Source organism: Colletotrichum scovillei (genome assembly GCF_011075155.1).
Source record: "Colletotrichum scovillei strain TJNH1 chromosome Unknown Contig00011, whole genome shotgun sequence".
Taxonomy (NCBI): domain Eukaryota; kingdom Fungi; phylum Ascomycota; class Sordariomycetes; order Glomerellales; family Glomerellaceae; genus Colletotrichum; species Colletotrichum scovillei.
Genome location: NW_023336269.1, coordinates 2088402 through 2100739, shown reverse-complemented (window position 1 = coordinate 2100739; position 12338 = coordinate 2088402). Strand labels below are relative to the sequence as shown.

The window sequence follows — 12338 nt, the reverse complement described above, 5'->3', positions numbered from 1 at the left end:
ACACAACCGTCAATGGCCGGGGATGATTTCCTGACTAAGCTGAGCTGGGGTGTGCCGGGGTCGCAACAGCAGCGACACGGTAGAACCAGGAGCTCTGGCCCCCAAAGCACTTTCATTCGATGTGGGTGACCTGGAGCTCTTGATTAGCCGCCCGACCACGACTTTTCGCCCAGCTTGAACAACACAACCCATCCACGACATACCAACACATCTACGACAGTCTGTGACCGCAAATCCTGGAGGCGCAAGGGGGGAACACAATAGCTCTTGAACCGCGGTTGCAAAATACTCTCCAGTCGCTCGTTCTCTTCTACATCGTCTTCATCACGGAGACCACCCCCCGATACCATACCATCCCACACCACCACCACTCCATCACCTCCTTTCACAATGGCAATGGCGCCGAGCTCGCCCCGGCTGCCCAGTCCGCCGCCGCCCGCTGAGATCCAAATCGGTCCCAAGTCCCCTTCCATGGGTGCGCAATCGAATCGCGAAGCCTCACCAATGGAGCAGTCTCTCATTGAAGCCAACTCGAGGCGTCGCATACACCCGGGAACAAAGGCCGCCGACATGGCTGCTGGACCGCCGCTTATCCCCCTTAATGAGGTTCGTAGCAACGCACCCGTGAACAGCCGATTTCAAACTTGCGATTCTGTCGCTTACACAACCCTTTTGCACAGCTCGACTCGGCCTTCCAGCTCCAGGAGCATCTCGCCGCACTTCACTACCACCACACCAAGAGTAACAGCGTCCCGATAACCCGTACGACCGCAATCCAGCTGGCAACGCCCCCGCCGGGCATCGACCGCACTCTCTGGCTGTACGAACTGTGTCGCTTCCTCATCTCGCAATGCAACACCCTCATTGTCGGCTTCCTCTTCGATTCCCCACCCTGCAGCGCGGCGACGTGTCCCGAGATGCGCGCGTCAGAGTGGCAGTTCCTCTGCGCCGTCCACGAGCAGCCCAAGAGCTGCTGCGCCATCGATTACTGCTGCCACACGCTCGACTGGGCCGCCAATATCGTCACGGATCCCAAAATCTTCCCCTCGCGCTTCGTCGTCCTCTCCGACGTTCACAACAAGGGCGTCGCCGTCAAGAACCTCGTCAACGTCTTCCGCCGCTTGCATCGCATCTTCGCGCACGCCTGGTTCCAGCACCGCGCTGTCTTCTGGACCATTGAGGGTCAGACTGGACTCTACGTCTTCTTCAAGACCGTGTGCGACATGTACGACCTCCTCCCCGCCGAGAACTACAAGCTCCCACCTGAGGCCGAGGGCCTGGAGACGGCAACGGCGGTGCCCGATGCCAACGGTGGTGATAAGAAGCAGCTTCCAATGTCCATTGTGAAGCCCAGCCACCGTGAGAGCCTCGGACAGAGCGAAGACGACAACTTTCAGCCTGTTGGCCGTACTGCTACGAGACGTCATGTCAGGGCGAGTCCCTCTGTCGGTAGTGCTGTGACGACAGTCGTGGAGGCTGACGAGGAAGATAATGTTGTAACAAATAAGTTGCGGGAGATGCGCATCTCTGCCCCTGAGACGCTCGAGGAGGAGCCCGAAGTGGCCGACGTGCCGGTGATTGTTGAAAAGGAGATTATTGGGGATGCGTCGCCCACGGAAGAAAAGGAAGAGGCCGCTGCGGCAGAGCCTCAAGTGGTCGAAACCGACTACCCTGATACAGAATCCGATGCGGAAACGACTTTGGTCTATGAAGAAACCGAGGGCGGTATGGCCCACTCAAACCAACCGCGGCCAGATTTGAACTTCGGTGAGGATGAGGACGTTCCTGCATCAGGAAGTGAGGCAGCAGCCGAAGGTACCGACGAGGCTAAAGACGCAGATGACAAGACGGCGGATGAGACTCCCAATGCAACAGCTAAGGATGACGATGAATCTGGCGAGATTCCAGACGTCAGCACTCACGACTTTGCTCAGGAGTCAACCGCCAAAGTAGACGAGACTACGACGACAACAGATGCCGCAGATGCGGACAGCAAGGCCGAAGAAGCCGACAAGGCGGAGGAAACGGAGCCCGAGCACGAGGCAAAGGAGGAGAAGGCGGAGGAGGCCGAGGGGGCTAAAAAGGAGGCATGACAGAGGGAGAAAAGGGGGGTTTAATGACTTTGCGTATTGATGAATGTTCAAGCCACAGACTTGATGCCTATCGGTCAAACCCAGGGGGCGGTGGTTCTGAGTTGGGCAGGATACTGGTAGACCATTTTTCTTCTTTTTTTCTATTATTGTAATGAGACGAGGCCCACGTATGTGTATAATATTCTTCTTCGTTTTCGGAGGTTTTCTCTTCCAAGTCTCGTGATGTCTTTTATTTTTTGTCAGAACGTATCACGAGGTTGTGTGTATAAATAGGAAAGGGAAAAACAGGGTTTCACACAGAATCTATGTCTAACGTGGAAGCAAGAAATATGTGTGATGATGATGATATGAGGAAAGAGATGAAGAGAAAAAAAATGTGCAAGAAAATGAAACAAGATATAATACATTAATCCTCCTACAAAGGGCGCAGATGGGGGATTTTTGCTAAAACGAATAATCGGACGGGGAGGGAAGAAAAGGGAGAAATGGAAACATAAAAAGAAGACCCAACGCCAAAATGCGCATGGCCTTTGCCTGGGTATGGCATGGCCTTTATGGGTTCATAGATGTAGCCCTCTAGATAGAAGGGGGAATGAAGAAAAGAAATATGCCGCCGCTTTGTTTTGATCCGTCCATGCTCGAACTTTTCCCCCGTCGTTTCCACCGTAACGTCCGCTTACAACGAGCTCCCAACGAGCCCCGATCCTCCCAATCCATCTCCTATAACGGGCATCGTATGCCGTCCAACCTTTCAGCCACTGTGTTTGCCGAGTCGATCAAGACTTCCCACCTCCTTTTTTGTTTTTATCGCCCCGACTTTTCCTCCCCATGTTCACGATTCCCTTCCCTCTTTTCCCCCTTTGCCCCAAAGTTTTTGGGTCTCAAGATCTATGCAGCCTGTGTTGCATTCTCCTCCGCCATTTGCATCTTTGCAAAAATGTGTCTGACTTCTCTTAGGTTCTCCGCCTGGGCGGTTGCGGCATTGGCGTTGCGTTCATCGGCAAAAGTCCGCACGTCCTGTAGGATACGGCTGTAGCCCTCGTCGTTGGGCAGCCACCAGCGCACGCAGCTGGGCTCGTGGAACATTTCAGCCATCTTGGTGCGGAGTGATATCGGGTGTATATATCTGTGTAGGGTTCATCGAACGTCAGTGTGGCTGTCCCGTCGTATGCGAGGTAAAAAGCAGAAGGCTGCAGCCAGCATTTCCACGTACCCCATAGTCTCTAGCAAAGCAAACTTCTTTCGGATCCAGTTGTGGTGTTTGGCATCCTGCGGTAAGAACAAAGCCGAAAGGGCAATGCAAGCCTGAATCAGGATTAAGCTGCCCCTGGGGCTCGACGGCCACCTCTCGACAGCCTCAAAGATTTGGCAGATGGCGTATGCGTGACCTCTAAGCTCGCCATACAGGTGTTCCCGCTGCGTCGTCGACGATTGACACTTGTGCATCATCATGGTAGAGTTGAACTCGCTGGTGAGTAGCGTTGTCGAGAATATCGGGAAATCGTACAAGACTCCTGTGATAAACGGGTCGACGATGTTGTCCTCCCCTAGAGGCCCCGCGTGGCTAAAGTCGGTGACGTAGTAAGCAGGGTCAGTCAGTGCGTGATCCCATCCGTCTTTCCAGCCCTGAAGCGAGTTTTGTAGTCGTTCGTGCTCCGTCGCGAAATCTTCCGGTGTTATCTGGCCTCTGCTACCTCGGGCGAAGAGGGTAGACATTTCTCTCGAAATAACCCGCAGGCGACCTGATTCCGCTTCGAGTTTCCAGTGCAGGCTATCCGCTTCGTCCGATACAGCTTGCTGATCGCAGTATTCTACAAAAGTTATGAACCACTCGGGGGCTAGCATCGTGGGGAAGCCGCCCATCATGGCGATGAAGATGTCGAAGCGTCCATACCAAGACACAATCATTCTTCCAAGAGGGGTCTGCGTAGCCGTCTCAGGTGTGAACAAATGTGTCAGCATCTCGAAAGCAGCCTTCTGATGCCCCATAAGGTTGATCCAGTCGCCCAGATACTCCTGTATCATAGATTAGCCACATGTTTACTCTCCATCTATATGCGGAAAATGCCGTACCTCGATTGTGGCAAGCTGAAGGACGGTCAATAGCATAGCAATGTTATGCTTCTCCTTCCTCTTCAGGGAGTTGAGCAGCAGGATAACACTCTTATTGTAGTATTTCAGAAACTCTTCCATCTTGCCATTGGGATCCTGTATCGTACGTTGGTACGCTGCGAAGCCCACAACCGCGTATAACAGAGCCTCGTTCTGTAACGCGAAATTCGGCAGAATTACACGGAAGAACTCGTGTGCGTCAGTGAGCATACAGTAATGATAGTGAGTGACGTTTTCGCAGAAGTATTCCAGATGCTGCCGGAGGTCGGGGGGCAGATGTGACCAGTCGGCGTGACCACCTAGGGATAATATCGTAAGATCCGGCATCGTATATGCGGTAGTTGTTTGACTGCTCGCGGTAGACGTTGAAGGCGAGGCGCTCTTGGTCCCCTCGTGTGATGGCGTCTCGGAGCCGTGCCGTGTGCCTCCCGTACGTTGTAGGTTGAAGGAAGAAGCTGTGCTGCTTCTACTCGGCCCAGAAAATTGTCTCTGAAAAGACTCTTCCTCTCCTTCGTCCTCGTCAAGAATGGTGTCTAGACCGGCGGGTTCGGTGTCGTCTTCTCCATCTTCAGCATCGTTGGAAGAATCCGGACTGGCCTGCTGTTGAGTAGGAGCTCCATCTTTGGATGAGGAGCCTTGTGCTGGAGATCCTTTGGTCGTTGGTGGTTCTGGATAGATGCATTCGCGGCTACCTTTTCGACACCCTATGCTCACGTTAACGATGCAAATCACAAGTACCTCTTCGGCCAAACATACTATCGCAAACTGGCCGGCTTTCATCGCACTACATCGAGTCAGAAGGCTATAATCTTGTAGAGGATGCGGAGACATACCTTTACTCTTCTGCTCCTACACATGTAGCAACCGGATCGTGTTCTTCGGTGCTTGACGTGATCTAAGCCCGAAGCCGACTTTCTTCGGTTCCTCGAGGATTTGGGGGCAGTAAGCCCAACGGGATCAGGGAAGCCGGTGAAATATCCAAGGTTGGGATATGGCCCAGGCATGGCACCGCCCATCATGGACATCTGGGCGCCTGGAAATTGGGGGGGATGTATGTCCTGCGGACTTGTACTTTGGCTAGCTGCCACCCCCGTCATGGAGGTGAGAAAATGGTGATAATAGTCCCCCATACTTGCAGCTAGAAGGGGCCGACGCCGTGGTTTTTAGGCGGAAGGCAAGGGACTGATAAGGTGAGATTTTGTGGATCGTGTGCTACGATGACCTTGAGGGAGCTGGCATGCTATACCTGTACTCAGAAGGACCGCAAATCCGTATCCCTTGGAGTTCGTGGGTCGCTAACCGTGACGGCAATGCGAGCTATGGTGGGGTGGCCAGACTAGGCGGGATATGTCTAAGCAAGCCAAAGGATGGAGTGAGCCAAGTTGTTGTTAGGGAATGGATTCCTTGAGGTAAAAAGATGGAGAGTTGTGGAAGGAGGAGCCGTCCGGATAGAGGGACGCGGTGGCCCGGCTAGGTAGATCAGATCGAGAGCTTGAAATGGCGAGCTGGTGGAATCTGATCCGGGGCATGGATACTGATCCTTCAAAGCTGTAGCTTGAGTCCGTGGCAACCTACGTATTTCATAGGATGGCTAGGGGAATAGAAATGGCGGACCCGGCATATGTCGAGAGGGGTCTGTGGTTGTAGTTGTGAGCGGACTTGGGAGGGAGATTATTCGCTCCTTGTTTTGGGGGAAGTAGTGAAAGGGCGAACTGTGCCACTCAGAAGAGGGTCTCGGTCACCCAGAGCCACACCAGTTCTTTCGATAGCTTTTACTGCGGGTGGTGATGACGGTAGTGGGGCACTGGGACGGCCACAATGTAACTGGGTTGACTGGAGAGCGGGTATCGCAGCTCGCGCTCTATTGATCTGCTGGTGGGATTGGCGTTATGGCGGGGGCTCCTGGAAGCTACTACGCTAGGAAGGGAAGTCAAGACCTAGACAGAGATGGCGAGGTGGTGTTGTCTGGCCTCCGTGTCCGAATCGATCCCGGCAGAGCTCAAAAGCACCTGGAAGCTGTTGAGAATGTGGAGGGCCGTTGTGGTTGGCCTAAGCCTAGTTGGAACTCAAGGGCCTGGTGAAGCGCCAACTGGCATGAAGATTGGTCCTGAATATCGACGAGTATGAAGAATACGCCGTATTGTGTAACAAAATACACGGCAACGGCTTGGTGAGTATCGATGTGCCTCGTTCCACTCACTTGGGCCCGACAAGGGGATTAGATCGAGTGAAGGGGTTGCCGAAGAGATTCAAGCAGATGAATACGTCAGATCTGAAGACTCGAAGCCAGCGGTAAGGCCAGAAGTGAGACGAAACTGGCCAAACATGTGGGTATTGTAGCTGCGTTGCAGCCAGAAGAGGCGTGGAATGTAGATTCCAAAGTCAAAAAGCCCGCTGGTGTGTGATGGTGTACGGGTGGGTGGCGCCAAGTAGGGAGCGAGAGTCGACCAGATGGGCAGCTCTGAGGTGGCCTAGAGTACGTGACTTGCCGAAAATGTGAAATGTCTAGACGGTTGGACAGTCCACAACAGTGATAGTATCCTCAGGAATGGACTGGGATAGAGAACGGTTGTCCTGAAAAGTGATGAAAGAAGCTGGCGCGGGGTGAAGGGGTTTTTGGCGCAGCCACCCTTGCGAGCTCTGTGTCTTGCTGGTGGTTCCCTAGCCTCGGGAGAAGCGGTTTGGAAAGACGGCCCTAGATTGATTAAGGTTCCGGGATGGCGCGTGAGTGCTGGGGCGGCTGAGGCGTGGCAGACGCTGGCAAGAGGCCGATCCAAGGCGTGATATGGAGTCCCGTCACCACCCGTGTCTACTGATGAACGTGGCAACGGCTGGTCGTCCTAAGCCCAAACGGCTGTGAATGTCCGGGCTGTGCTCGAATTGGTCTGGCCGTCTGCCCAAAGTCTTAGCATGGGGAGAAGAGTAAAGATCGTCCGACCCAGCGGTACCGGCAGACAGGTTCGACTCACCCCTCAGCCTGAAGAGATGGGTTTCCTCCTCACAAGCGTACAAAGTACAAAGGACTCTGGATCAGGAACTGGACTGGACGTCAGAACCCGACGGAAGAAGAGGCACAGATAAGCCCTGGCAGAATGATGAGACAAGGGTCTTGTGTCTAAGGTGATGTAACGGGCCAAAGCAAGCGCCCAGGTCGGTGGTGGGGACAAAGCTGGGAATGAGCTTGCTGGGGTTGGGCGGGAAAAGCAGATAGTTGAAGCCCTGTCAACATCTGGTTGTTGAAGTTTGATCAACAGCAGGCTAGCTGAAAATGATGTGGGTGTTCCTGTTGTTGATCTGATGTTCTGATCTCGGATCCCGCGAGAGAACAGCCGTGACAGCTGGGCATACTCGCCCTGGAATCGACATGGATGAGTGAACGGCGGCGTCCTCACTAGTTGCTTAGTACGACCCAAGTTGCACATACGCCGCCGCCAGGCCCATCCTTTGAAACCGCGTTCCTTAAAAGCCTGTCCGCGCAAATTTGCCGTGTAGAGCAAATGCGTTGAGCGGCGCCAGCGTTCGTCTGGCAGTTTAAGAAAACCGTGGGCGCGTTCTTCTGTGCCACTCTAGCGCGGAACTTGTCCAAGCCCTGGCGTCCAGTCACAGCTCTAGGCCTATAAGCTCGTGTTAAAAGGTCACTCTTAGACAATGTGGGCCTGGTCCTGTCTAAGACGGCGGAGATTGATGATGGGAAGCTCCCGTGGATCTGTTGACAGCTACCCGTCACAATGGGTGTACTACTCGGAATGATCGTATTCGAATTTCAAACCATATGAGCAGTATCCGCAGCAAGATGTTCCCCGCCGAGTCCGAGCTATCGTCGCTAGCAGAATTCGCAGAAAGGAGTCAAGGACCCGTGGATCTCGCCCAATTTGCAGCGGGACGAACGGCCAGAGGCACGGTGGAATGCCAGAAGAAGGGGACCGACTGGCCAGGCACTCATGGATGCTTTGCGTGTTCCCAGGCTGTCGGGGCGTCGAGCCATGGGCTTGGTGGAGGCATCAGGAAGAGGAGCAAGACGGAGAGACCAGCACCCCTCATCAACCCTAGCCACACCCACACTCCACACCCACTTCCAGGTCTTGGGTCCCAGGTTTCGGTGTCATTGAAATGGTGAAGGGGGTGTCGTTGGAGCGGGAGCACAGACATGGGGTCGGGAGGTGCGGCCGGGGTGTTGTGGCGGAGGGCGCAAGGGCAGAAAGAGATGTGAGAGCAGCAGCGGCAGCATAATCTAGCTTTCTTGGCTTTGGGAACCTGATGCCGCTAGCGCCCATGCTTAAAAAGGCGGCGGTCCTGATGATGGGATGAGAAATGAGTTCAGGTCGGTGCCGCTGCCGCCGTCGTCTGTTACTGTAGTGTAGCTGCCGGTGCCTGTGCTCAGTGACATGTCGCACTCGAGTGGAGAAGCTAGATTTGGAGAACGGGAGTCGGCGGGATTGAAGGGGGCGGGCGTTGACAATAAGATGCAGCTGAGGGAGCGACTCGATTCAGTACTGAGCCGTCTGACGGTTGAGAAAAGGAAAACGTCGCAGCTGAAGCACCACAAAGCTAGCAAGATGCCAGGGGAGAGGACTGGCCCTGGCAAAAGGGTACCTGATTGAAAGTTTCTCCGCCCTGTTGGTTCATGTAATCCCAGTGCCTGGGCCGTCCCCCCCTGTGGTCCCGAGAAGCTCATTGAACTGTCTAACCTCCTTGAGTCTATGCCAGAATCCTTGGGTAGGTATTGCACATCCATACGTGATATGACGACTATATCGAATGAACAGAGGAGATCCCAGGGACGACGGCCGGTGTACAAGATCGAGAATATCAATTGCTTGCAGTGAATACACCAATGACCACCTGCTCGGAGGCGTCTGGCGTTGGCGCATCTCGACCAAAAGCGGGAGAGCAGTACTGTCTGTGTGCGCAGTCCGGATATAGGGAAACCTCGTAGGAGTCGACGATCGAGACTGGCTTCCGTCCCAGGACAGTCGGGGCAGGGAGGGCCATGCCAGTGGTTGAGGCCAATGGAGGCGTCGGCTGTGGATCGAAAGCGGGCACTGATCAACAATCCCAACATGCAAGCAGAGCAACATCGTCCCATGCCAGGATGAGCGGCAGAAGGCGAGGGTGGTTTCTTGCTCCGTAATACGTACTTTGCGCAACTAAAAAGGCAGCAAAGTGGGCGTGCCAAAGGTTGATCTGGCAGGGCTCGTTCAAGGCGGGAGGTCGAGCCTGCATTAGTCGATATGCAGCCAACGCTGTCGTGCGCGGTAAGGAGGATATTTGGAAGATGAGCAGCTGGGGACTCAGGAGATGGAGAAGTGTCCGGATTGCTTTGTACTGATGGCTAGATCCATCGAATTGATCATGGTCAGCGGGCGTAGGCATTGCATTGTGCAGTACATCGTACCCATTTCCCTATGTAGATTCCAGCTGTGTCCAGATAGGCAGCTCGAGGTTACAGGGGGCTTGAATTGCGATGCGACAACGATAACCTGGGCACCGTTTACTTTGATCCAGGTTGGTTCAGACCAGGCTTTGCATATCGCGTGGCCTGACCAGCCATATCGAGAAGTGAGAAAAACAAAAAAGCGTGGGAGTCACGTGGGAATTGTGTTCGTCGTGTTGTATCGCAGCACAGGCATGATGGCATGGAACTTGAAAGACCTGACGCAAAAGAGATGGCGGACGAACAAGGCATCCGCGGACCGGGAAAAAAAGAAAGTGGAGAGTAGCCCGAGTGGGGATGGTGAGTTTAAAAGAGTATTATGTAATTAATGTGCTGCAAAAGAGGGCAGGAATATCAGGCCCCAAGCAGGCCCTCTTGGATGATCAAGTCTCGAAACAGCAGGAGTCAAAAACTGGACGGGCCGGGTCCACCTTCCAAGTTCCCACGATTCGGTCCCATGTTGCCGTCGGCGTCGGGGGCCTTTTGTCACCACTCAACCTGCTTAGGTATGGAGTACCTTACTTTGCAGTACTCCGTATGGATCATGGAATACTCCGTAGGTACCACCTACCTTACTCCGTACTCACTTGCTTCGTGTGGATACTTAACCAGCAGAAAGCAGGCGGCCTACGGCACGTCCAACCCCCCCCCTTTCCCCTTGTCTTTCCTGCCGTGCCTGCCTCAATTCTGCCAATTTGGTAATCGGAGAGAAACATGACATGGCCCCGTGGTCTATCCGAATGGAGTGCCTTGGGAGCAAGGCCCTGCTCATATCCTGGACCTGAACACCTTTCCGTCTGCATTCGACACTCTACTTCAAGCATACGAGGAGGGTCAAAAGGAGTTGGGGTTGAGACTCAAGAGTCAGTGATAACTCGATATGCAGTCATGTTCATGGATTCGAGGAATGCGCGGCAACGCAAGATCCGACGATACACTGGAGACTTGATGCATTCGTCCAACCAGACTTCGTTCCTATGGCCAAATATATATCAGGCAAGGTTTGCAACGAGTCGATCATTGGACAGTCTAATAGCCAAGGAACTGTGTCTATGCATACATGGTCTTATGAACCTCGGTTTCCCCTTGGACCTTCCTGAATCATTCAATACTGTTGTCTACACTACCTAGGTACTATTATATCTTGATACAGGAGTGGAATCCCACAAAATGAGAAGCAAAAATAAAAGAGCGGTGGGTGGCGGAACCCCATTTCGCATCAAGCAGACTCCAGAACAAGGTACACTGCCGTGACTGCCTTACCTCAATAATCAGTTGTCTACCATGCAATAACCATATTTCCCTATTCCATGATTCCAGTGCCCCCAAGTCATGAAGCTGCCAACATATGCCAAAGTTGGCTTCAATATCCGCAAGTCCCTCAGTGCAGAATTCAAAATTACAGCGTCCAACCTTGCACGGTGGCTTCATCTCCGCATTGCACCTGCTTTAGGGGCCGAGCTTGAGCAAGGAAGACCGAGGCTGGACAGGGACCTGCAATATGTAGCGCGTGCTTTCAAATTCTCAGGTAAGATCCGGATGGTAGGGAAAGTGCCGGCTCTTGATCATTGCGCCTTGCCTCACATCTCACGCTGCACGCTCACACCACTTCAGTGACTTCACTCACATAGCTCTTTACAGTTTACTTTCTCCAACAACATCCTTTTCTCTCACTTCTCCAACAAGTTCCCTCCTCTTCTTCCCACTGTGCTACGGCATACGGCACAAGCTGGCTTAGGTTGCCATTGCCCATCTTCTCATACACACTCCCTTTCTCTCCCTCCCCACGCCGCCCCCAGCCAGTCAGATGTCGGTTTAAACTGGGATGTGCCTCATTGCGGCGTTGCGGTATCGTGAATTTAACCTGCAATGATCCGATCCAATGGTTTTTAGCGGCCTAGACCGATCGAAGGTGCGCTGTAGCATTGTGCCCCTGCCGGTCGGTCTTTTCCTCCATTACACGTTTTCTTGGGATTTGTGCACTTGTCTCTTTTCTTTTTCACGGTACGAAGGAAACTTCAGCTGCAGTCCCGTCGGCTCAGTCGTATGTATCAGTACCTGTGGAGCTGGGTTAAAGTAGTAATACCGATTGAGAAGGCATCCGTACCCGTATCTGTACTTACCATCTAAGGTCCTTCCTTCCATTTCCCCGGCCAGTCACTTCCCGCGTCTTTCCGCCCCTAGGAACTGGCCCATGGGCAAAGGTACTTACTTGCCTGAGATGCATCTCATGTGGCCACACTTGCCTCATTCGCCCTCCTAGCTCGGGACGATTGTGGACAACAATATGGAGTGTGCTGTAACTTAGATTCAGCTGCTGCAATGCCATGTCATGTCATGCACTGCGCTGCATTGCACCGCATTGCATCTTCTCTCGCACATTCAAAGCAAAAATTCCATCGCGATGCAGCAAGTTTTAAAATATCTCACGGCTCCTCAACGACAGCGCCAGTGAGCTTGGTCAACGAAAGGCGAATTGCGGCACTTTCCGAGACATCTCAGCTGGACCTGGACCTGGACCATCTCAGTCATCCACTCCATTCCCATGTTTCGCTGCTTGCAGCTGTCAAGCAATATTACCTACCGGATAATCAGCCTTATTGCACGCCGCCACAGTTTAAACATACCTCACATCCGCCCTCACAAGTCACATCAAAGAGTAAGCGCCCTGTGCGTCCGTCGCCAAAAACGGCATGCTC

The 12338-nt window shown here is 53.4% G+C and overlaps 2 protein-coding genes across 2 annotated transcripts; one reads left to right on the top strand and one right to left on the bottom strand.

The window, feature by feature from the left end:
- The first annotated feature begins 24 nt into the window (after positions 1 to 24).
- On the top strand, positions 25 to 2258 carry HER10_EVM0001432 (Mob1/phocein family protein). Its single transcript, XM_035471179.1, has 2 exons — positions 25 to 606; positions 681 to 2258. Exons 1-2 carry the CDS (start codon positions 391 to 393, stop codon positions 2091 to 2093), a joined length of 1629 nt encoding a protein of 542 aa, XP_035326541.1. The 5' UTR covers positions 25 to 390; the 3' UTR covers positions 2094 to 2258.
- Positions 2259 to 2356: 98 nt separating this feature from the next.
- HER10_EVM0007658 (uncharacterized protein) lies at positions 2357 to 7209 on the bottom strand. The gene is made up of 5 exons (XM_035483044.1): positions 5039 to 7209; positions 4962 to 4989; positions 4167 to 4909; positions 3307 to 4109; positions 2357 to 3219 (listed from the first exon to the last, which is right to left on the bottom strand). The coding sequence occupies exons 1-5, from the start codon at positions 5333 to 5335 to the stop codon at positions 2982 to 2984; spliced, it is 2109 nt and encodes a 702-aa protein (XP_035327012.1). The 5' UTR covers positions 5336 to 7209; the 3' UTR covers positions 2357 to 2981.
- Positions 7210 to 12338: the final 5129 nt, after the last annotated feature.

What these genes read in the sequence shown, in the direction of transcription:
- HER10_EVM0001432 (XM_035471179.1), top strand. Translation starts at nt 391, where the DNA reads ATGGCAATGGCGCCGAGCTCGCCCCGGCTGCCCAGTCCGCCGCCGCCC. An exon ending in CGCTTATCCCCCTTAATGAG is followed by an intron (nt 607 to 680) that starts GTTCGTAGCAAC and finishes CCTTTTGCACAG; the next exon opens with CTCGACTCGGCCTTCCAGCT.
- HER10_EVM0007658 (XM_035483044.1), bottom strand. Translation starts at nt 5,335, where the DNA reads ATGGGGGACTATTATCACCATTTTCTCACCTCCATGACGGGGGTGGCA. An exon ending in GTAGGAGCAGAAGAGTAAAG is followed by an intron (nt 4,990 to 5,038) that starts GTATGTCTCCGC and finishes GACTCGATGTAG; the next exon opens with TGCGATGAAAGCCGGCCAGT. An exon ending in TTCAGCTTGCCACAATCGAG is followed by an intron (nt 4,110 to 4,166) that starts GTACGGCATTTT and finishes TCTATGATACAG; the next exon opens with GAGTATCTGGGCGACTGGAT.